Source organism: Syngnathoides biaculeatus, chromosome 23 (assembly GCF_019802595.1).
Source record: "Syngnathoides biaculeatus isolate LvHL_M chromosome 23, ASM1980259v1, whole genome shotgun sequence".
Lineage (NCBI taxonomy): Eukaryota > Metazoa > Chordata > Actinopteri > Syngnathiformes > Syngnathidae > Syngnathoides > Syngnathoides biaculeatus.
Genome location: NC_084662.1, coordinates 18,607,613 through 18,631,702, shown reverse-complemented (window position 1 = coordinate 18,631,702; position 24,090 = coordinate 18,607,613). Strand labels below are relative to the sequence as shown.

Here is a 24,090-nt window from a genome sequence, read left to right as displayed (position 1 = left end):
TGTAACACAGTAGTACTCACGGTCATTGCAATGAGTCCCTGAATAAGACGTCATGGAGCAGTCGCAGGTGAAGTTCTCCCATTGCTGGATGCACACACCCATGTTGGCGCAGGAGTCTTCTTGGCAGGTGGTGCTCGGGCCTGAAAGACGAAGAACGAAAACTTTAATTGTTGTAAATGTAACAAAATAACAGACATGCAGAAGAGAAACACTCTAGAAAAAAATCGTACAATATGTACAGTAGAAGAAGGAGCAAGTAGTGTCACCACAAGAGACCTGGGCTTTGAGTTAACCAAAATATATATATATATGTATAAAAATCATTCCATAATACAGTAGTGAATACTGCTGAATTTATGTTTTCATGGAGAGACAATTTTTGTGGGGGCATCAATTTGTAGAAGTTTGAGAATTTTCTTAATTCGTAATGTGTTGCTGGTGGTCATTTTGTGGTGGCACAGTCAACATCTCACACGTTGTCATTTTTGTGCAAGGTGGACAGGCATGCAATTTTTTCTTCATTCCAACAGGAAGGGTTTCCAAAAGTTTTATCCAAGTAAAACTTCAAATGCCGCATTCCCTCAGTGAAAAAGCAAGACAGCAAGAAAACATTCCCTAGTTAAAGGGATATAAAAATGACAAAAACATGTTTAGAGGCAGCATGTTCTCACATCAATTTGGTAGGGAATGATTAAAAATGTAAATGCTGCTGGGCCACAAATCAATAAGAATGTTGACACAAAATTGCAAAATGTTTGAGGATGGGGCAGAATACAAAGGAAATTATAATTATTCAATGTCAGTTTTCCTCTTTTAATTATTTAAAAAAAATAAAATCGTTCTGAATTCTAGTGAGAACAGGCTTTCCTCTCAATGAGCTTTTCTCAAAGGTCTTTTACTTTGAGAAGACACGATGAACATTTAAACACAAAACACACTGCATACTCTAGTATGCAACTTTGCCAGAAAAGGTACTCGAAGTATTCAAAGTCAAACTGCATCTGTGTTTAGTATACTCCAACACCAAAGCGCAGTACTCTGGCTCTTACTTTTGAATACATACACAGAATGCAAATACAAACAAATATCCATGATTCTACAGTATCAATAAGAATATAACCAACCCCTACAATCACTATTAAAACAGACACAGGATGAAAGGCATAAAAAAAGGAAGAAACAGAAGTAAAAACTGTGAAATTAAGCAATGGGACAAATGGAAGTAAACAATATTGGCAAAAACATTGAAAGTAGAAAGTTTGCCATCTGAAAGTGCAGTACAATGGAATGAATTGTAGGTAACCCCAAAGCATTGTTATCTTTCAAAATGTGTTTTAATGTGCGAGTTATTGTGTTTGGACTCGCTCGCTCTCTGGAACACAGTCAAGATTCAATGATGACATTGAGGAAGAGTCCTGATTTATCGGCACTGCACACAAATGTCAGACAGATGATTTTTTGTATCTATATTAGCCTTTAACTTATTTCATGATTGCTTTTTCATCATGAGGAAAATCTTGATTGATTCTTTGTCTTGAATTTTTTTTTTTTTTTTTTTTTTTTATTGAATTGGCCTCTACATTCCCTAGACTTGTAGGTGTAAAGGCCAGGTGTGCGAATACGTATGTCCATGCAGGCATTTTTTCTATTTCTAGTTGCATAAAGTTATTATAGAGTACAATGTATAGATGGTGAGCTATTTTTGCAACCACAGAGCGGTTTGTTACACGTTTTCCGACAGCCCCTTTATTTATGATTTTTTATGTTTTTGAGAGAGCAAGTCACCTCTGCAACACTCATGGACACGGTTGCCATGGTGACACCCACAATGCATTGCACAATGCAGACTTTCAGGCAAGTAGGCCTCCAAGAGGCGGAGTTGAGCCCTCTACCTTGCAGGTCGGCTTTGGTGAAACCAACTTTGTAAGAGCAGGAAAAATATTTTTGTCGTTTAAAAAAAATAAATAAATAAAAGAACAGAGTGGAAAAACAAGAGTAAAATGTTTAGAAAAGAGCAGCAGTGCTTAGTGTACTCAGAGATTGAAGAATGGCTTGATATAGGATATTTTACTACACTAGCCTCACTATCTTAGCCATATAAATAGTTTCCTCTTGAAAGGTTGTACACCCTTAATGTGTCACCATCTAGAGATCTCAGCAAAAAACAGTACTGTCTTTGGATTATTCTGATTTTTTTTTAAAATTAAAAAAAAACATTAAGATCTTAAAAGCTTACCATGATATCAAATGTTATCATAACTGGCTACAAAATAAAAACAAGAGCAAGTAAGATCTACATTCTGCCAAAGTATTATTGAATTACTGTGCTCATCATTTCTTCTGTAGTAAATAGAAAATTAGCACAAAAGCAAGTGTGACAATACAGAAGTAAAAATATTATCCACCAATGAATGAAAGTCAAGGGGGTAATGTAAGCAGCATTAAAAGGCAGCTTAAGGGCTGACTGAAGAAACTTCTAATTATCCAGATCATTTTTGAATAGGCTCCTGGCAATTTATACCTTCGCAGCCCCGTTCAATTTGCCCACTGCGGAAAAGGGCATCGCTGATGAGGTCCGGCAGGCGGCCGTTGAGATCAACTGAGGCCAAACAGCCCTGGAAGCCTTCACGAGAGACGACCAACTTCGGGAGGTTTTGATACATGTTGGGTCCCAGACCGCCGACAAAGAGATCACCTGAAGCAAGATCGAGAGGAAGAAGGTAAAAATGAGCATTCTTTCAGTTAACAAGTCACTGGGATTTCCCACAGATGGAAAGAAGTCATTCTCTGTTGCTTTTCGCAGCCCCATCTTCATTAAGCAAACATAATAATCATTAAAAATGACGGAGTTTGATTTAAGAGTTGTTGTGTTCCTTTATTTAAATGGTCCCCTGATGTTGAGAAATATGAGTGACTTGATGTCATTGTGGTCAATACAAAACAGTCTTAAAAAGGGGATTTTTTTTTCTAAGAGACTAATTAAGACACAGGTTACAAACTAAAGACTGATGAACATGAGATATGTGTCCAGACAGTTCAATAATATTTTTTTAATTTCACTTAAGTGATTGATGGTTGTCATGGAAATGTCAAAGATACCATTCTTCTTATTGGAAGCGAGGATAGCACCAACTTGATTTTCAAGATGTTATTATTGTAAGCATTATTAAATACTGGTCATTGTTCGGATGCTTTAACTGTGGACTACATGGCGAGCTCAAATCGTAACAGCTTTATGTAAAAACTACAAACTGTTCATGATGTCACACTGCAGTAGAAATAAAAGACAGCTGTACATTATTAAAATGAAAGGATTACATCAACCAATGTGCTATTTTTGTATTTTCTTTGTTGAAAAGTTACTTCCATTCACCCAAAAAATTCACCCCCTCCTTCTGTGACGCATCTGATCCCACCATTCTTATACGTCTTATGATATGTGTCTTATTGTGGTATATAGTATCACAACTTGGCAAGTGACCATCTGCTGGTCACTACTTTTTGGAATACTTAGAAAAATTTTGAGTGCACTATATGAGGCACAGAATTGTGACGTGACCGCGATATATTCCACTATAACCTGAAGTGATTTTGGACACAGCCGTTGTTATTTGGATTTAATTTTGCGATACTTTTGTCCGCCACTAGAGAGAGCCCTTGTATCAGTAGTGGGACTCATACCACTACGAATAACGAATGAAAAGTACGTACACTACAGTATCTGTTTATATGGAGATTCAAAGTGCCACTGTTTGAACTCCCAGCGCACATGCAGTCTATATTGCACTCATTTTCAAATATTATCTTCTGACTTTACATCTTTCGTCAAATCAGACAACGTTTACCTTTTAAATCGAGGTTCTTTGCTCCATTGACATTCTGGGTGACCGACTTGGAGTCCACTTTGAGCGTGTGCGTGTTTGAAGCATCTCGTGTGATCACCACATTGTGCCACTGGTTATCATTCAGTGGGTTGTCACTGTTCCCCTTCAACAGACTCGGTCCATTACCGAGGTCAAACACATAGTGGATGAACCTGTGCCAGAAACAGTGGGATTAAGGAGCCCTTTCCCAAACCAACACAAGCATTCTGCAACAAGAACCGTCAATGAGGTCAAAAAATCAACTACGTGATTGCCATAATCCTCTTTCAACACCGTCCCTGCTCACCCTTTGACCAGCTCCACAGCAATAAAGTCACTCCCATCACCGCTATTAAAGAGGATGAAGCCATCAGAAGAGGTGGTTTTGAATTGAAAGAAGAGGTGCATCGTGGTGTAGGCCTGCAGAGTGGCCAAGCCCAAGTAGCTGCCCTTGGTCTTGAAAGTCACAGGGTCGGCGATGATGAAGCGCATGCCAAAACGGGCGTTGAGTTCGCAGAAGTCAATGTCCCCATTTTTGCACATGTCGATGTATTGCATGCCGTTGAACTTGAGGCTCTGAGCGGATGGTGTAGCATAAATTATACCACTCAGTTGGGACAAAAAAATACAGCCATGTTCAAAATAATAGCAGTCCAATGTGACTAACAAGATGAATCCACGTTTTCACTATGTGATTTCTTTGCTGTGACGTCAAACAAGTTATTAGTAGGTGCAGTAGATTCTCAGAAAAACAACAAGACCCAGCATTCATGATATACACACTCTTAAAACTGTGCAACGGGGCAATTTTTTGAAAAGTGTGCGTTCAAAAAAAAAAAAAAAAGCAGTGTGGCATTCAATGAGTGAGGTCATCAATTTTGTAAAAAACAGGTGTGAATCAGATGGCTCCTATTTAAGGATGAAGCTAATGCCTGTTGAACAAGCATTTCTCCTTGAAAGCATGAGGAAAATGGGTCATTAATCACACTGTTCAGAAGAACACTGTACTTTGATCAAGTTTGATTGGAGAGGGGAAACCTTATAAAGAGGCACAAAACGTTAGAGGCCGTTCAGCTAAAATGATCTCTGTTGTCTTAAAATGTAGAGTAAAACCAGAGATACTGTATGTGGCAGAAATCGGAAGAGAACCATTAAAATGAATCATAGAATAACCAGAATGGCAAAGGCTCAGCCAATGATCAGCTCCAGGATGATTAAAGACAGTCTGGAGTTACCAGTAACTACTGTGACGGTGAGAAGACATCTATGTGCGGCTAATCTATAGACAAGAACCCCCCCCCCCAACCCTACCCCTGCAATTCTGCATTCTGTTAAAAAAGGCATAGGCAAAAGAGGCTACAATAAGTACATCAACTGGCCTAAAGAGAAATGGAGGAAGAGTTTGTGGATTTATGAGAGAAAAAATGTTCCTCTTGGGATTAGGGTCCATAGACAGTTTGTAAGACAACCCACAAACTCTGAATTCAAGACACAGTACACAGTGGCAGTGAAGCATGGAGGTGCAGGCATCATGAAACGAGCATGTTTCTCCTACCATGGTGTTAGGCTTCCATCCATCCATCCATCCACCCATCCATCCATACATTTTCTTAGCCGCTTATCCTCACAAGGGTCGCGGGAGGTGTTGGGCCTATTGCCTACCAGGGATGATTGATTGGTTTGCACATGTCAAAATACTCGAAGAGGTCATGTTGCCTTATGCTGAAGAGGACATGCCCTTGATATGTGGGCTTCCACAAGCCAGACCCCATACACACAAGTAAACATGCAAGTCTTGGTTCCAAACCAGCAAAATTAATGTCATGGAGTGGCCAGCCCAATACCTGGGCCTTAATCCAATCAAAACCTTGGAGGATGACATAAAAAATGCTGTTGCCGAATCAAAACCAAGAAATGTAAATAAATTGTGGTACGTCGTTATGGAATCTTGGAGTGAAATAACAGCTGAAAGGTGCCCCAAGTTGGTCGACTCCATGCTAAATAGATGTAAAGCAGTTGCAAAAAACAGAAGTCATACAACTAAATATTAGTTTAGTGATTTAAAGCATTGGTAAATCCTTGAAACAAAATAAATTTGTACAAAATTTTGTTTGTAAAGTCAACAACAGACCTATTTTTTTAAACACCCCTTTTAACAAATTGCACAGCTTTAAGAGAGTGTATGTCAAATATGCTTGGTGTTATACTTGTTGGTTTTACTGCACCCACTAGTAATTTAACATGTACAGTAGCAATAAAAAATATACTGAAAACGTGGATTTATTAGACTGCTATTATTTTGAAAACTACTGTATACACAAAACAGCACTGTTTAAAGTCCTAATTAATATGTTATAGAATTGGACTTTCTACCTGGAGGTGACCTATAAATGAAGAGGGCGCAGAGGACACATAGCGTCTCTCAGTTAGGATGCCCGTCTCCACATTGTTGAACTCCAGACGGGTGTGATCGCCTGCCATCTGGCCTAAAAATGTAAGAGCAAGGACATGAGAGTTTAAAAGCAGCATGCACAGAACCCCTCCCAAGGACACTTGTGTGCCATAAGAGCAGAAACACTAGAAAAGATGAACCGTTTTAGAAAACAATACCTTCAGCCATGTCGTCATCCACGACAAGTGTGATGTTTTTCCCACGGCGGACCACTCGGACCGAGTGCCATTCATTGTCATTGAGCTTTTGTCCAGCATAAAGCGCCTCGGGACCCTTGCCTGAGGAGACCGTAGATTAGTCAGTTGGTTAGATGGGGCGCAGGAAACAAAAGCAAATTTTCTTTGAGTCAAGTGATATTAAATTAATTGAAATTATTTGTGAGGGCTATGGAAAATGTTGGATTTGCTAAGAAAACATCTTAAACTCAAGTGCGACAATATTTGCTGTCCGCATACAAACACTCACTGCAAAGAAAACATTAGATAAAAGATCCCTTATCACTATCTTATATCCACTTTGCTCATTACTGTCATTAATATAGTTCAGCAGTGGCATTCCCAAATGTTTCACATTACAAAAACAGATTATCATGATGCGAATAGTTAATGAGGAAACCAGCCAGGGAGGCAAAGGGGCGCTAGAATGACTGAACGTTAGAGGGAGTGCTTGTACCACTTCAAGAGTTCATCAATGTTTAGGACTCAATATCTCACACATAGGTCTTCATTTAGTTCAATTGGGTATCTGCGTTAGAATTGGAATCACAGTTTGATTGGTCTAAGCCTATGACATAAGACTAATGGAACTCTTCAGTCAAATAAAGAGAAGCCACAATGTTCATTGGAGTAACTTCAAATAAAAAAAAAGTCATGTTACAATCAAATGTACGGAACGTTTAGTATTTCACTGCCTTGCCTAACCCTGCCTCACATGTGAACCCTCCCCCACCACCGCCAAAAAAAAAACCAAACACCTATTTCTTAGGTCCTTCTCAAAATTTAGATTATTGAAAGAAAATGTACAGATCATTATTCATGACTGTATACATTTTTAAAAATGTGTTTTGTAAAATTGTTAAGTAAATAAAAATGCAGTCCTATATTAACCATACAGAGAACTATTAAGAACTAGTTTCCTGAATTAATTCCTGAAATGGGCCATTTAAAATATATGGCGAACATTAAGTCAGATTTGCATAACTTTGATCTCTGGCTATTACCCCCCCCCCTTATCTGTGAAATCCTCTTATCAGTCCCCCGCATGCACACATTTCAGCTCTTTCGCAACTGGCACACAGCCTCTTCTAATCAAACATTTATCGAAGGAAGGAAGGCTCCAAAAGAAGAATGTTGACTTACTGGTGTTACAGTTTATCCTGACACAGTCTAGATGGGGAGGGGAGAATAAGTGAGAGATGAATTTGCATCCTTCAAAGTTACAGCTGCAGACATCCAAGTGAAGTAAAAGGCCACCTTCTGGGGACGGTCACATGATGCCAGTGGCCATTTTAGCCAGCTCGGGTACCAATTTGTCAAAGTAATAGTAACTTACACGGCATATAAGTAGTATAATTATAGTTTCAAATCAAGTTCCTATATCTATATATACAAATCATGTTGTATACTTCTACAAATAATATTGGAAATGTTAAAGTATTGTTTGTGCCATGATTTTTATGATTTAGTTTTAAGTTTCCAGAAACAATGATTTATGGTAAAACCTTTAATCTGAACCCCCCCAACCCCCCATGAGAATTTAATGGCCACATCAATTTTACAACCTAGCAAGAGAGGCAAAATATTGTCAAAATGATCAACTATGTCATAAAAAAAAAATCAATTTGGGACTGAGTGACTGGTATAAATGTTATGCCAGGGCAGACTATTGCAAGTTGTAGAGTGCAGATTGAAATTTATGTGACCAGGCAGGTCATGTGCCGTCAACCGCAACAGAAGAGTGGGAGCAAACACCCTCGAGCCACACAGCACCGACACCGTACAGAAGGCCTTTTGATGCCAATTCAAAGGCTCCCCTATATAGCAAATTAGCGTCAAACACAATATTTCTGCTGTAACAGGAAGTTTACATTTTTAATCCAAACTTGAGCACTCTGATGAGGACTATATGGCCCATTCAGAATATAAAAATGGGCTGATGGAGGTTATTAGCAGCTACGTTTTATGTGATTATCATCTGCAATCTGTGGATCATCGATATAAGATATCACACATGTCAAGTCTGTAGGTGCGCTGGGTGCTGTGGCATCGAGCTGTTTGTCAGGCGGGCCGCAGGCTCGGGGCCTTTGAAGGGGTGAGTGCCATCTTTGAGCAAGGCATGGAAGATGCTAACCAAACCAAGAGAGTCACTAATGGATGAATCTGGTACGAGGAGAATTCAAAAAAAGAAAGAAAAAGTAACAGACCCACACATCAAAAATGCAGACCAATGTTGCAGAACTACGTTTCCTGCAATAGCTCATCTACAGTGTTGCAAAGAAATATGAGATCATTCTCAAAGAGCTCAAATCAAAATCTGGATGGAAATAAGAACAAAATGACTGATTTGGTATCATGACCAGCAGCAGACAAAAAGAGTTGAGTGTTAATAGTACAATCTTCAAAGACAAGGCCAGAAAAAAATACAGGCCAGGCAAGTCAGAAAAACATGCAACTACAAAAAAGTGGTTTAGTATGTGTTAGGTCTGATTTTACGTCTGCACAAAAAAAAAAAAAAAAAAAAAAGGCAAGACGGAAGAAAATGCATGAACAAAAAAGGCTTTCCCCTGAAGCCAGTTGAGGTCAGCCCCCAGGGGCAAGGGGCGGGGCTGTATACGATACCTAAGTTGACCGTCAGTTTGACCCTTCCGCTCTCCAGCTCCAGTCGCAGCGTGTCTGCTGACTCGCGAGATGTGGCCGCCATGAGCAAACCGAATGCTCTTTGAGACATGAAGCGGAGTGAGACATCCTCCGCTTCTGTGTGCACCACATTCGGGATCACCACCTTCATGTACATGCTGCCATCATAGGATAGGATGGACGCCTCTGCAGGGAAAACACACACAAATATGCCTGAAGCAATGCTAAATTTGAAACCAAAACAAATCGTACACCTTCAGAGATAGTTACATATGCAATGGGAACAACAACAACAACACATTTGATGCAGCTCTGCACCAAATTTTCACTCTTTTGTTTCTTTTGGGAGGAAATTTAAGAGCTTCCAGGCAATCCTGTTCACTAACAAATTGAAACACTCACCAAATTAAACATTACTCTGTCAACAGTAATCAGGGATCATGTTTGTCATTCTAAAAGTACAGTGACATCTAAAGTTAAACACTTCTGATGTTGAGATTGAAATGTCTTGTATTAAATCACGAGACGTCAGCATACCATAGTAGATCAAAGGACATACTCGACTTTTGTTTTGCTTTTTATTTCGATTTTTGTCTCATGACTAATCCTGAAAGTAGGAGTGCCTCACTGATTTCATCTTCAAATTTCATTGTTGACCAAAAGCTCTGTTTTTGTATAGAAAGCGCAAATGCCAACGTATCCTGATTTTTTTTTTTTTTTTTTTGCACAAGCACAAGACTCATTGTGCGCATTTGCAATTTTGGCAGATGGATCTGTGCCAAGTTAAGTGATTTGGTCCACTAGAGGGAGTGTTCTTTGGGGTGTGCCTCGTGGAATGACAATTTTGATGCAAAAAGTTGATCTACACTAAACGTAGCCTAAACTTGAACTTAATGCCTGTTGAGAACACATCTAAGTCGTGTTGCTAAGCAGACCACGGGTCTAACGTGATTTTTGTAAATGTAATTCGGCGCAGGCTGACAACTACTGAACTCTGCAGACATACTGTACTTTAGGAGGTCTCCAGCGATTATCACCAGGTCATTCTGCATTGAGTAGGGGTCCCCAACCACATTGTCAGAGCGACAAGGGTCCACTTATCCACAGATCAATGTGATTTCGCATCATGCTCTTCTGCAGAGAATGGGGCTATGTCTCCATTGAGACTGTCAGTTGTGCCACATTTTAAAGGGAATGAGAGGAGCTGCTTTGATTAGTGGTGAATTATGTTTGCTATAAATATTCCCACAATGCCACAGTCTGCGCCCATCCTCTCATCTGTCAGCCTGGCGTCATCTACGTAACCTGCCTCTTGCGCAGAGTTGCAGGATTTACGGCATTCACAAAAAGAGCCCACCACATTGTATTACCAGTACTGTTCCATTTTTAAAACAAATTCCAATGTTTAACTTACTTTTACCCCAGTATAATTGTATCCATCTATTTTGTATTCTGCTCCTCCTCACTAGGGTCCCAAGTGAGCTAGGAATGGGTTGATTTCAACCAATTGCAGCAAACATCGAGACAAAATAAGAAAAATGCATACCACATACTGTAAGGCACTCAAATACACTTTACAATTGAAAGCATCATGGGGCTTAAATGTTAAGTGAGTTTATGTGTCTTGCCGAGGGACACATTTACAGCATCCGCTCAGCCGGGGATACAAACCTGCAACCGTCTGGTTGCAGGGTGTACACTTACCCTCTGTGATCATAATCGCTTACAGTTGTATTCATACTCATGTGCAATTTAGTGTCTTCAGTTAACTTGCATGTTTTCCAAATATAGGATCTCAAGCAAGCACAGCGACAACCTGTAAACTAAATGGGTCAGAGTCAAGATTCAGTCTCAGAACTATAAACCAATCACAAGGCCTATTGCGCTTTCCTATATTTTCAATCGTACGAACGAGGGGCTTGGAACGGATTAGATCAGGGGTCAGGAACCTTTTAGGCTGAGAGAGCCATAAACGGCAAATATATTAAAATACAATTCCAAAAGAGCCATCCAATATTTATTCATGCATTTTATGTAAGACCAGCCCTTTAAGAGTACAATAAGTCTCTAAACTCCTTTAAATAACACTATCCTGTTGCTAACCAATGATGACAAAAGTACTTTTTGCCATGAATGCAACTTCTTTGCTGATGGCTTAGTCGTCTGTTTCATACGTCATTAAATTAAACTTCCTGCAGCCTTTGAGACTGCCATCCCATATTCATGAACGTAGGTTGGTTTTAGTGTTTTTTTTTTTTTTTAAATGTGAGAAAGATTTTTCATATGCATAGGTATAACCAAACATTGTCAATACAACAATATTCACACGCCACAGTGTGTGGTATGTGATGGGAACTGCGTTCCAAGTTTTCACAATCAGCTGGTCTGCAGGTTGAATTTTTTTTTTATTTGTCCCGACTTACGTGCGCTCGCCAACAATGCTTGCCAACAGAGGCATGTCTTTATGTAAAAAAAACAAATCCAGTGGTTGATAGCGCATAAGCACCCTGTCATTATAAACCATATTGATAGGCTGCGTAAAGACTGTAACATTTGTAATTATAAGCATACACCTTTAAGAGTGGAGGAGGGGGCAGTGCAAGGTAAACTATGAAGAAGAGTTTGTGGCTGTCATTGGATGCCTGCAGCAGGTTGTTGTTACGGAAAATTACGTGTGGTGCCAAAATGTTAAATTTTTTTGGGCCACAGTCATGCGATCAACCAGAACTTCCTCGATCGCGATGGACAACATTGAGTACCCCTGTTGTATACGGTATGTTGTTATGAGGGCTCTGTGAGCCATATGCAACCAACAAAAGAGCCAGGTATGGCTTGCGAGTCATAGGTTCCCAACCCCTAGATTAGACTATTTACATGTAAAATGTGTTTCTACTTTCATGTGACGAAACAACTTCTGGAATGGATTCATTTCGTAAGTGCGTACCACTGCACTTTACATGTATTTTCTAAAGCACTGGTCCTCGGTATAGGATCGTGAGTGAGGTGAGATTTATCCCAGCTGACTGTTGGCAAGAGGTGAGGTAGACCTTGGACTGGTTGGCAGCTAACTGGGAGGCCTACTCCAAAATATGAACAAATTGGAGGTTGACTAGTCTCCCAGAATGGATTTTATTGAGTAAAGTTTTCACTGAATGTGTGAATAGGCAAGAATTCAGCTATAATCAAGTTTGCCTCATTTGTTTTTGCGACAGCTTCATTTATTTTTCAAACACCTCCAAATGAATTAAAACGTTTGCAAGAAAAGCATAACATATACTCTATGAAGGGTGAAACAAAGCAACCCTATTCAAAAGTTGGCACATTTACGCTTCCCTGTCCCTTTCCTTTTATCATTGTGAGACATGGATACATGTCCCACATGCACGGTGGCAGCAGTATTCATCATCCGGCACATGGCAGGCCAATGTCTGGCAGCTTGGGGCTGTGATGCACTCACGTGCTGCTCAGTGTGCAGAAAATTAAATCATCATGCCACTTCCTCCCCTTTCTCCTCAGCAATACTCCTCCGCAGCATTCTGTTTGTGTCTTTGCTTTAATTGTGAAATATTTTGGGGGGGATTTTTGTCAACGCCAAACAGAAGCAATTAGAACTGACTCTCACATCATGAACACAAACTCTAAGATGCACACAAAAGTGCTAAAACACATCCTTTAAGGGTCCGGGCACTTGGCTTCACTGTTCTGTTCGTTAGTTTTCGTTGTGACTGCTGTAAATAGGAGGCCAGCTTGCTAGAACGCCCCTTTATGTGCGTGCGATCGATTGTCTTATGTCATGTATCTTTTTCAATTTTTATCTTCATAAACATTTTTGCTTTCTGCCCTTCCCTCTTAAATTTGAACTATTAACAAATCTTGACTTGACTTGAAAGGTCTACAGTATACATATACGTATGGCAGTGAAGCTTTCTTGTGCTGGTAGCTTTATTTAAAAAAACAAATCTATTCAACTAGTGGCTGGGTTTTGCTGTCAAGGTAATGTACTTTCATTAGTTTAAATAAAAATGTATGTAAACACAATCTTTTTAAAAGATGGCAAAATAGCAGAGAGTTTACATTTGCAGCATAAAATAAATCCTGAACATGCAACTGGAAAACAGTGGAGTTAGAATTCAATATAATGTTTAACTTTACGTTAAATATTCATGAGACAATTTGTGCACCGATCCATTCAAAATGATATTTCACCAAGCACAGTACGACACTTAAGGGAGAGCCCCCCCGACACACACACACACACACACACACACACACACACACACACACACACACACACACACACACACACACACACACACACACATCTCTGCTCTATGCTAACCATTATGGGCTATACTCTCAATTCCCTGTGCGGAAATCCAAATCTTATCTTAAAATTTATTCTTCGTCTTTATATATGCAGTTTGCCAAACAGACTGTCTCTTTTTGAGACATTGTTTGAACCCAAAAAATTCACTTGAGATCCAAACTTCTGCGATGACTTTGAGGAGACGAGTTTGTCTTCGCTATTTAATTTCAATTTACAACAACTTTAAGGCACATAGGGAGATACATGTGGGCAAAAGCTTCGGTTGCTTGTGTATAAAGCATAAAACACTTACTGTAAATATAAAGTAAAATGTAATGCAAATGTTTCTACTATAGGAGCAATAACACTACATAATGCAATAATACCATGTTTGATACTTCCACATAATGGTTTAAAAACTGGCCCAAATGTAAGCATGTACTGCAGACACTTTGGTTTACATTCTGAGTAAAATATCTGTGTATAATGTGATTATTGTGCTGCTATTTTCGTCACTTGTACCCACTTTAATGCAAAACAGAATCTTCCACAGGAGGTTGCATGTTTCTGCCTTCCAGTGTGATCAAAGTGTCTCCATTCTTTTCCAAAAGAACATTAATGGAAATGTCATTTTAAATGTCAAACGAGATGATGTGTGTTACCCAACATCAATTAGCAGTCCAGCTGATGAAACCCTTTACAAAATATTTATTTGTTCGTTTTATTTGCTTTGGCAGTTACTTTTTTTTTTCATTATATTCTGACAGAGTCCCAACTGTGTCAATTAGATTTTTTTTTCCCCTATAGCTGCCTCTAAAGTGTTCTCCCACACGCAGGATCATGCAGCAATTCATTTACATAATAATTTCCTCAGTGTATGAAATTACAAAGATGCTTTGAGAAAATACATACAAAATGATTTAAAAAATATGTAAATATTCTTAACTATATGATTCATTGGGAATTCTCACGTCTACACAAAAATTACAAAAGTGACGAGACGTGAAAGGAAATAGCACACCGGTGAATTTCAAAATGTTTTGACATGACATTTTCTTAATTAGTTTGCTGTTCCAAGAGCCACTTTCTCGATGACATCAAATCATCTCTAACGGATCTAATATTGCTGTTGGTCAGACTGCTAACAAAATGATTAAATAAGTGCTCACACAAGAAAATATTACTCCACGTTTTGTGCATTTCATAACGGAAGTGTGTTTTCCTGTAACAAATTTTTTTCTTTGGTTAAATCTCAGTAATAATCTAATTAAAATACAGATACCTTAAAATAATAGCTTGATGACTTTTTTTTTGTTTTATACATTGCAAGGTAAAACAAAAGACTAAAAGGTGAACAATGAATGGGATTCAAAATATTCCTCCCGTGCTTCACATAAACAGTGGACAAATTCATGACAATATGAAAAGTCACAAGCTGCGGTGGCGTGGTGTCAATATGAAACCGTAAGCGGTTTTGTGTGGCAGACATATTGAATGGGCTTTACATGGGGATGAGCTAAATCCGCAGTGCTTTATCAACATGTGACAGATATAAATCAGAATCAGAAACAAGCCACGCAAGCACAATATTTTTTTTTCCGTTGGTAAATAAGTAGGATACATATATTTGCTCTATTTTAAGCCACAACATAAATGGTGATTGATACACAACAACAACGGCATTGGCTTAACCTCATAACCGATGAAACTCACTCAATGGCATTCCACAAGGGTTCCATAGAATTTCATGAAATGGATGTTTGACCTGAAAGGTGTTGACTGTATGATTAATGACAATTTTTCATGATTAATGGCAGTAAAACCGCAGCTCCGTGTATACAGAGACACATAGGGCTCATATTTAGATCCACTAAACTTTATTTATAAAGCACTTGACTTACAAACCATATTCCAATGAAGTTGGGAGGTTGCTTTAAACAAAAAACAGAATACAATGATTTGCAAATCATATTCAAGCTATATTTTATTGAATACACCACAAAGACATGATATTTAATGTTCAAACTGATAAACTATGGTTTTTAGAAAATAATCGTTCATTTAGAATTTTAGGGCTGCAACATGTTCCAAAAAAGCTGGGACAGGGTAATGTTTGCAACAGTGTTACATCACCTTTTCTGCTAACAACAATTACTATTTTTTGGGGAACCGAGGACAAAAGCATTTTAGGTGGAATTCCTTCTTATTCTTAGTTGATGTATAGCTGTACCTGTTCAACAGTCTGGGGTCTCTGTTGACATAGTTTACAGTTCATAATATGTCACACATTTTCAAGGGGCAACAGCTCTGGACTGCAGGCGGGCCAGTCTAGTACCTGCACTCTTTTACTAAGACGCCATATTGTTGTAACACTTGCAGAATGTGGTTTGGCATGGTCTTGCTGTAATAAGCAGGAGCATCCATGAAAAAGATATTGCTCGGATGGCAGCATGTGCTTCTCCAAAACCTGTATCTACCTTTCAGCATTCATTTTGCCATCCCAGGTGTGTAAGTTATCCATGCCACTAGCATTAACACAGTCCCCATACCATCAGAAATGTTGGCTTTTCGACTTTGCATCCATAAGAGTGCGGATGATTCTTTTCTTCTTTGGCTCGGAGGACACATCGTCCACAATTTCCAAAATCAATTTGAAATGTGGACTTGTCGGACCACAGAACACTTTTCCGCTTTGCATCAGTCCATCTTAGATGAGCTCAGGCACAGATAACCCAAGAAGTGTTTCTGAGCACATGCGGCGATATCCTTTACACATTGATGTCGGTTTTTGATGCAGTGCAACCCGATCGAAGATTACAGGCAATCAATGTTGGTTTTCGGCCTTGCCGCTTACATGCAGTAATTATTCCAGATTCTCTGAATCTTTTGATGTTATTGTGGCCTCTAGATGCTGAAATTCCTGAATTCCCTTCAATTGTATGTTGAGGGACATTATTTTTAAACCGTTTGACTATTTTCTCGAGCACTTGTTCACAAAGAGGTGAACCTCGGCCCATCTTTGCTTGTTAATGACTGAGCAGTTCTGGGAAGTTCCTTTTACAGCCAATCATGGCCAGTTAGCCTGTTCAGCTGTGGGATGTTCGAAACAGCTGTTTGATTAGCATTCCTCAACTTCCCAAATCTTTTCTGCCACTGTGCCATCTTTTTTGGAATTTGTTGCAGCCATTAAATTCTAGGTTAATGGTTATTCGTGAAAAAAAGAATAAGTTTTCGCAGTTTGAGCATTAAATATCTTGTCTTTGTAGTGTATTCAACTAAATATAGGTTGAACATGATTTGTCAATCATTGTATTCTGTTTTTATTCAAGACAGCATCCAATCGTCATTGGAATCACTGCGGCTCAAGGCTTTAGAATTTTTATCACATGCAGTGTCTTTTTTTCTTCTCAAATACCTGGAATGCTAGATAATGATCTTTTTTGTTATTCCAAAGATATTGCAAGCTCTGGGTCATTTTTTATTCATTTCTTAGGGTCAAAAATATTAAAATATTGCTTTGGAGGCCTTGGAGATTTTATTGTACTGCAATCCTTCGCACTTTCAGTGGAAAAGTACTTCCTGTGTGGAGTTTGCATTTTCTCCACATGGTTGCATGTATATTTTAGGATTATCTGGGTTCCTGTCGCATTTCAAAAACATGCATGTTAGGTCCAATGAAAACAAAATTAGTATAAATATGTTTTTACATTAGTGTGGCTGGTTGTTTGTATCCGTCTCCGATCAACAGGCAACAAATTTATTACGCAGACTGCCTGTCGCCTTAAATCGGATGGGAGAGGCTCCAGTTCCAGCTCTGGACTGGAATAAGCACAAGCACTATTAAAAATGAATGGATGGATGGATGCTAATGTCGCATTTAAATGACTTTTGAACAAATAAAACATTTTAAACTTTGACCATGCTTTATATGACATACTGAACCACCTTAAATCTCTCTATGATTATTCATTCAGTGATGGTGGGGAGCACATTGGCCTCCATCAACCAACCATTATGACAAGTAGACACGAGTAGGAGCCATGCCCATCTTTAGGGGGCAGCAGAGTATAAGACAGACAGCTGCTGTGAACACCAGGCTAAAAGGTGTTGTGTAATCACAAAGGTGGACACTTTGGAGACGGCATGAAAAGATGAAGCAGTGCGTTTACAATATTAAATAGGAAAATGATAGCAAAGCCGAGCAAAAGACAATTGATGGATGATAAGTGGGAATTTTTTTTCAGACTTTGGAAAACACTGCTTCAAAGTCAGTCCCTTCTCCTTCACAAATTCAGTGATGTCACAAAGCCCACTATCTCACATCCAAGTATCAACCCTACTCTTTGAATTGGTTAGCATCTGTGGGAAGGCTCATTCCCATGCCAGTGAGACTTGTGGAGAGTTGTCAGTTTTTCAGATGGCAGAAGAGACGCTTTCATTTCCACTGTGCACACACACTCAGTGGGGAAACCGCATAGTAGGAAGAGGGAGAGCGTTTAAAAGCATATGTGCACTGGTGAGAGAGAAGGAAGGAAGACTGAGGTGGCACATTCCCATCCTCTATTCCGTGTTAGGAGCCTCGATGACAGTACGGCTTTGCATAACCTACTGTAGCGCAGCTCCTAAGCGCACATTTAATTACAAATGGGATTAGGAAGCAAGAAGCATAATGCACAGAGTACCATAAAAACGGAAATGAACGTCTTTAAATGCAGCTGAGTGTTTTTCTACGGGATAAACATTTTCAAACAAACCTCCCCCCGAGTGTCTCATTTGTTTTTTCAACATCTCACGCAATGATTTGTTCTTCCTCAGCTTCCTCGAACATCTATCCACACAGATATTGGTCTTGCTTTTTGCTTTCAGCCCCTCAATAAAAGTGCGTAGTCGAGTTGTCTCAGGCAGCATGGGAAGAAGAATGTCAGCACACCATCAGTCCATCACCAGGTGCTGAAGGCTGGAAACGCATTTTGAATGGCAGGCAATTCAAATGTCCTCTCAAGGAGAAGAGAAGGGATATTTTTCTTCACTTCTTCAAGGAAATTTATACAGCTGGCATCCGCTGAGATAGAATTCAATCTACATATCCTGCAATCGCGTGGACCCTTTTTCTGTACAACCATTATCCCTGCAAATGGTGAGGGTTGGGTGGGATGGGTGGGATTGTAAAAGGAGGATGAAATCATTTCAAGGTAGCCCACAAAAAAAAAAAAAAAAATCCCCAGCCCCTGCCCAGCACAGTATTACTGGGTGAATCGCCGAACGCGCTTTGAAAAATGTGCGACACGCTTGATAATGCGAAAGATAAGAAAGTCATTATTCCGCTCAATTCAACAATTATTCAACAGTGGGAAGCTGATAAGCATTAAAAGAAAAATGGAACAAAGCTGAAAGTGGAGGGCAGAGAAGAAGCGCCTGTTTTCCATGGTTGGAATTGGAAAAACTTAAAAATGCAGGCCCAGGCGTTTTCTAGAAGTGGCCCCATTTAAGCATTTATTTCAAGCTTGAAATAAAAAAGGATTCATTTTCCATGCTTCCCCACTGAGCAAAAGTGCAAAACAATCCAACACAAGCACCGTAAAGTTCGACAATAACTTTAAGATCCGAGTTGTGATCAAAAGGAAATGGAACTCAACGAAAAAATGGTATATAAAAAAAAAAAAAAAAAAATCCCTAAATATATTTTGAACCATAATATTATTTTTGTAACATTAAAACAACACTATCAAGCAAATACAAGTTGCATTTTTCATTCTTTTTGTAAACAGTTCTGAGGTCCTGGGTTCAATCCCAAACCCGCCTCTGTGGAGTTTGCATGTTCTCCCTGTGCCTACCTTGGTTTTCTCCGGGCACTAAGATTTCCTCCCACATTCCAAAAACATGCAACATTAATTGGACACTCTAAATTGGCCCTAGGTGTGATTAATAGTGTGACTGTTTTCTGTCTCCATGTGCCCTGCGATTGGCTGGCAACCAGTTGAGGGTGTACCCTGCCTCCTGCCCGTTGACAGCTGAGATAGGCTCCAGCACTCCCCGCGACCCTCGCGAGGATAAGCGGTGAAGAAAATGGATTAATAAAATAAACACTCCCAATCCCTGATATGAAAATAAGCGCAGACCCACTGTTTTATAGTATTGAATGTCTTTACTGTGTGATGGGAGCTATTGTCAATTTTTCCCTCTTCGTTTTGAAGTGTAGACAAAGCATCCATCCTCTCTCTCTACAGATTATCTTCAATAGGGTCGCGGGTCTGCTGGAGCCAATCCCAACTGACTTTACGCGAGAGGCAGCATTTCAAACTAATTATCGCTGCTCACACCCATGGAAAATGTAGCGTCTTCAATTCACCAAGCAAGCATGTTTTTGAAATGAGGGAGGAAACAGGAGTACCCAGAGAAAAGTCTCATGGGCATGGGGGAGCATTGCCACACATGAAGGTGGGATCTTGGATTTCAACACACAACCCCTGAACAGTAAGGCAGAAGAGCTAACCATTCGGCTGCTGCGCTGCTGGGATGATACAAAGCAGTGGAAAGGAAAATAAAATTATTAGTAAGCCCCTGTTGCATGCTTGTTGAGTTTTGTGTTGTGATAAGGTTAAATGACATTAGTTAGAAGGGGGTTTAATGTACCCCTCTGGCCACCAGGCAAAATTGATCTTGCACTACTACCGAGCACAGGTGCTTTAATTGTGCATCAAAAATTGGATTTTAAAGGAAAAAGGCTCAGAGTGATCAAAGGCAAATAATTCTTGATCTATAAATGTAACATTTTGGGACAATGTGACACAAAGCAACAGTGAAGGGAATTAAGGTGAATTACTACTCAAATGTTTTTTTTTTTGTTTTTATGCTTCAACGTCGATCTGCTTCTTCTTCAGCTTGTTCTTGTTTGTGCCCTCATCTTCACAATTCTATCAAATGTATGTACTGACTGTTGTTGACCACAAGTTCAGTGTAAAGTAAATGTGATTTTCATTGACTGATGAGATAAAGGTTTTTGTAAAACTGCTTATCACCATTTGGCTGAAGAAAATAAATGCAGCAGAAGCACAAAGATGGCAGAGGATTGAGAATTGAAACAGAGGTCAGAGATTTCTCCATGAGAAGACAAAATGAGGGAGGTAATCATTTTCATTTTGTTTTCCCCAGTTTGGCCATTTGGTAAAAGATATACTCTAAGACGAACATGAACCCATTTAAGCGATAAGAGCTGAACAGAGTAATTATTCGTCAGCCTCTAAAGAGTGCCTCCTCCGTCGGCTCGCTTGGTGGATATCGGCCTAATCATAAGTCGACTGAGACAAAAAAAAAACGCTTCAGTAGTCTTGTTCTATCTCACTCACGGAAGATGACTTTCTTCAAATGTCAACAGCGGAGTTGAACGAAATGAAAAACGGATGAAAGAAAGTGGTTGCAAAGGCATACTCCGACAGACGTGTGGTTATAACCCTTGAAATTATGTTGTTTTATCGAAACAAATTATCAAGCCGCTGACAGGGGCTGCATCTCATTCCCCTGACAACATGAATGGCTTGACAGATGGATAAGCAAACATTGTTGCTTTTAATTATTCAAATACAAAAGAATCTGTTTTATCGTGACCGTGTGAGTTATCTGAAGTTGGATTTTTCATGCTACATGTACAGATAAATTGTTGGGGCTATAAAACCAATGAAAACATGTTTCATAACACATTACATAATTGCTTAATTAACTGATGAATGACAAATGGAACAGAGTGGCTAATTTTACCATTGCCCTTGGAAATAATTGAAAATATGTGAAATATGAAATTATTGATGTGACTGCATCCTTTGTTTTGTGGAAATGTTTACTTCAGCTTTCTATTATGCTTGTGAAAAGGGAAAATGAATGCAGTCGTTGGTGTGTTCTGTGCATAGTGCTAACACAATATAGTGCATACAGTAAATGTCCTTTTTTTTTAAAAAAATGAGAAAATCCATGGCATAATCTCCAAACCAATAGTCATATACAGTATGTACAGTATAATTGACAAAAATGATGTCCTGCACGCAACGAGAGATTCCATTATGCAAGTGCTGTCAGTACTTTTGAATTAAGCCCCAGTCAAATATGTGCACAGCGGATATCAAGCACTCTGAAACATTGGTGAAATCAATTCAATGAACATATGGTTTTGTTTTTACTGTATCATCATCATCATCATCATCATCATCATCATCTCCCCACTGGCTGGGTCGATGAGGCGTAGACAAATGTACATATTTAATATATTTAATTTGGCACCGGCGATCAACAGCTCATACTGTTTTTAAAAAGGTTGCTTTGTTGCCACAACAAAGAGTAGTCACATATGACACGCACTTTAGGATTGCTGAAATTATGCACCCTACTCTTCTGAACAGAGACATCTCCACGCGAGACTGTGAGCCAAACACATTTTAAAGGGAATCAGAGGAGCTTCGATAAAGTAGGTTGTGTCAATGCCCACAATGGTGGAGAAATCAGTGCAGCAGATGCGCTGGCCCACGAAATCTTCAACATCAGGGTCTACCCTACCTGCACGCACCATGCCAGATTTATGAAATCCACAGAAACAGAGCCTACATCATGAATGTGTAGGCTTTTTCAAGCCTACTGACAACTCTTAACAGAAACCTTGTTGGAGTAACAATGTTGAATTTACAACTTCCAGTGAAGAGAAGAATAAGTACTGCAGTACATTTTCAAAAACTGCACACGTGGGTTGCTCTGGAGTATAAAGCCAAACTATGCGCAGGAGAGCTGCAGTGATGTCACTGCCGTCATCACAGGCGAGAGTATAAAGAGGCCTTAAAGGGCCACTGTCAACATTAAACATAAACATTCTAAAATAGATATTGTAATGAAAAATACATATAACATTATTCACGTCAATGTCTATATGAAAAACTAAAGAGCGTAGAGCATGACATCCACGCGCAAAGTTGCGGAAGTCTCACTCAACAGCGAAGTAGTAGCCATATTGCCTGCAACGTCATAAGTAAACACGTAGTGGCACCTGCAATGGGAGAGGAAAAACAGAGCTTTTCGGATTTTTCCGACGCCCCTTCTGACACAGAAGCTCTTTTCGAAGAAGAAAACATCTCACAATCGAATGAAGTGACCGGGGCAATATTATCCTATCGTTTTGAGCCATATTGAGATGATATGCAGATCACTTCTAATTAACAACAGACTCCCTGACAGTATCTATGACAGTGTGTAGCGTACTCAGCCGCAAGCGACGACAATGCCGTAATCGGCGGACGCGGCGCCGACGCGCACATCGACATATTTAGCACCCCTACGTATGTGATTCTTTTGTTACGTTCTGATAGAAGGATTACATCCCCACCCAACCATTCTTTTTTTTAGTAGCTCTATAGACACCTACCTGTCATTTGAAACCCACGAAGCTCTTGTCCTTTGCACCTGTGGAATCCATTTTTCACAACGAACCAGGTCTTTTGGAAACATATGACGAGTAAAGCCATCCTTCCGAGTGTTTGAAAATTATCCAGCAATACGACGAGCCATGATTTGGGCTAACACGAAGGAACAAAGAGCTACATTCCCCCAGGTAAAACTGGTATAAACACACGAGGCCACCTGAGTGGGCGTCTGCTAATAACGTCACTTCCTGGTTCTTCTCCAAAACAAATCCCTCAAGAGGATTTTCATGACGGGAGTTACAAAAAGCCATATACGTCAAAATCATGTTGTGTGGTGAAAAAGCGGATGGGTCCATTCCACCTGCCCTCTTTTTTTTTTTTTTTTTTTAAATGAAAAACATACCAAAAACAATACTTTTCCTGTCAGTGGGCCTTTAAGCTTAGCAAACTGGCGGGCATCAATAGCTGGTTTCACATGCTCTTCCCCATGAAAAGAAGTGGTTGTCTTATGGCCACTGTGGGAAGTGCTAACGGTTGTCATTTCATTGCCTCTCCTGAAAGAACATGGAGCAAAGCGTTAAGATAAACCCATTGTCGGTGTGTGTTTGTTCCTTTAGTGTGAAAGAAATGTGTACTAACAGAGGGGATGGTACACATAAACCATGGTACATTCTGTATCTCGGTTTGTTGAACAAGGTACAGTAAACTTTTGGTGCATGATTTGTACATGAAGAAAAGTTTTTTTTTCCTCTCTAAAATATATCTTTTTATTTTGGTCATCAGCCCAAAATTGCATTTTGTAGTATAACTCCTTTCCAGTTATGAGTTAACGTTGCACGGAATGAAATGGGAAATGCATTGAAAAAATAAAATTTTCTAGGCCTGAATGTAGAGGAAATGTAAGTCTGCAAAAAAAGAAACAAAATAGGCTGCCCAAAAATTTGAAGTGAAAACATGACAACTTAATTATCTTTACAACTACAGTCATTGCTTATCCGGCACTCATCATGAGTGGATGTACTGGCAGTAACAAGCTCCCACTTCCATGCGTGTTCACCATTTTCTGCAGTGAACGATGATGAGGAAAAGGGAAGTTGCTGAGTGATTTTCACTGAAGCCTTTTCCAGCCATCAGCTTTGGCCTGGAGTTTTCTGCATTGCTCTCCACTGACAGTTGGAAAACACAGCCACTTACTGTATGTGGGCGGAGACATCTT

The 24,090-nt window shown here is 39.5% G+C and overlaps 1 protein-coding gene across 2 annotated transcripts in view; it reads right to left on the bottom strand.

Annotated features, from left to right (window-relative positions):
* Nucleotides 1–24,090, bottom strand: part of LOC133496188 (neurexin-3b-like) — a 246,715-nt gene that overhangs the window by 137,896 nt on the left and 84,729 nt on the right. For both annotated transcript variants that reach the window (XM_061811438.1, XM_061811439.1), the window contains exons 11-19: nt 9,153–9,356; nt 7,674–7,700; nt 6,474–6,593; nt 6,237–6,349; nt 4,171–4,439; nt 3,846–4,036; nt 2,522–2,695; nt 1,893–1,919; nt 21–140 (exon numbers count right to left, since the gene is read on the bottom strand). In XM_061811438.1, the coding sequence (XP_061667422.1) occupies nt 21–140; nt 1,893–1,919; nt 2,522–2,695; nt 3,846–4,036; nt 4,171–4,439; nt 6,237–6,349; nt 6,474–6,593; nt 7,674–7,700; nt 9,153–9,356 (1,245 nt within the window). The remainder of the gene's footprint in view (nt 1–20; nt 141–1,892; nt 1,920–2,521; nt 2,696–3,845; nt 4,037–4,170; nt 4,440–6,236; nt 6,350–6,473; nt 6,594–7,673; nt 7,701–9,152; nt 9,357–24,090) is intronic.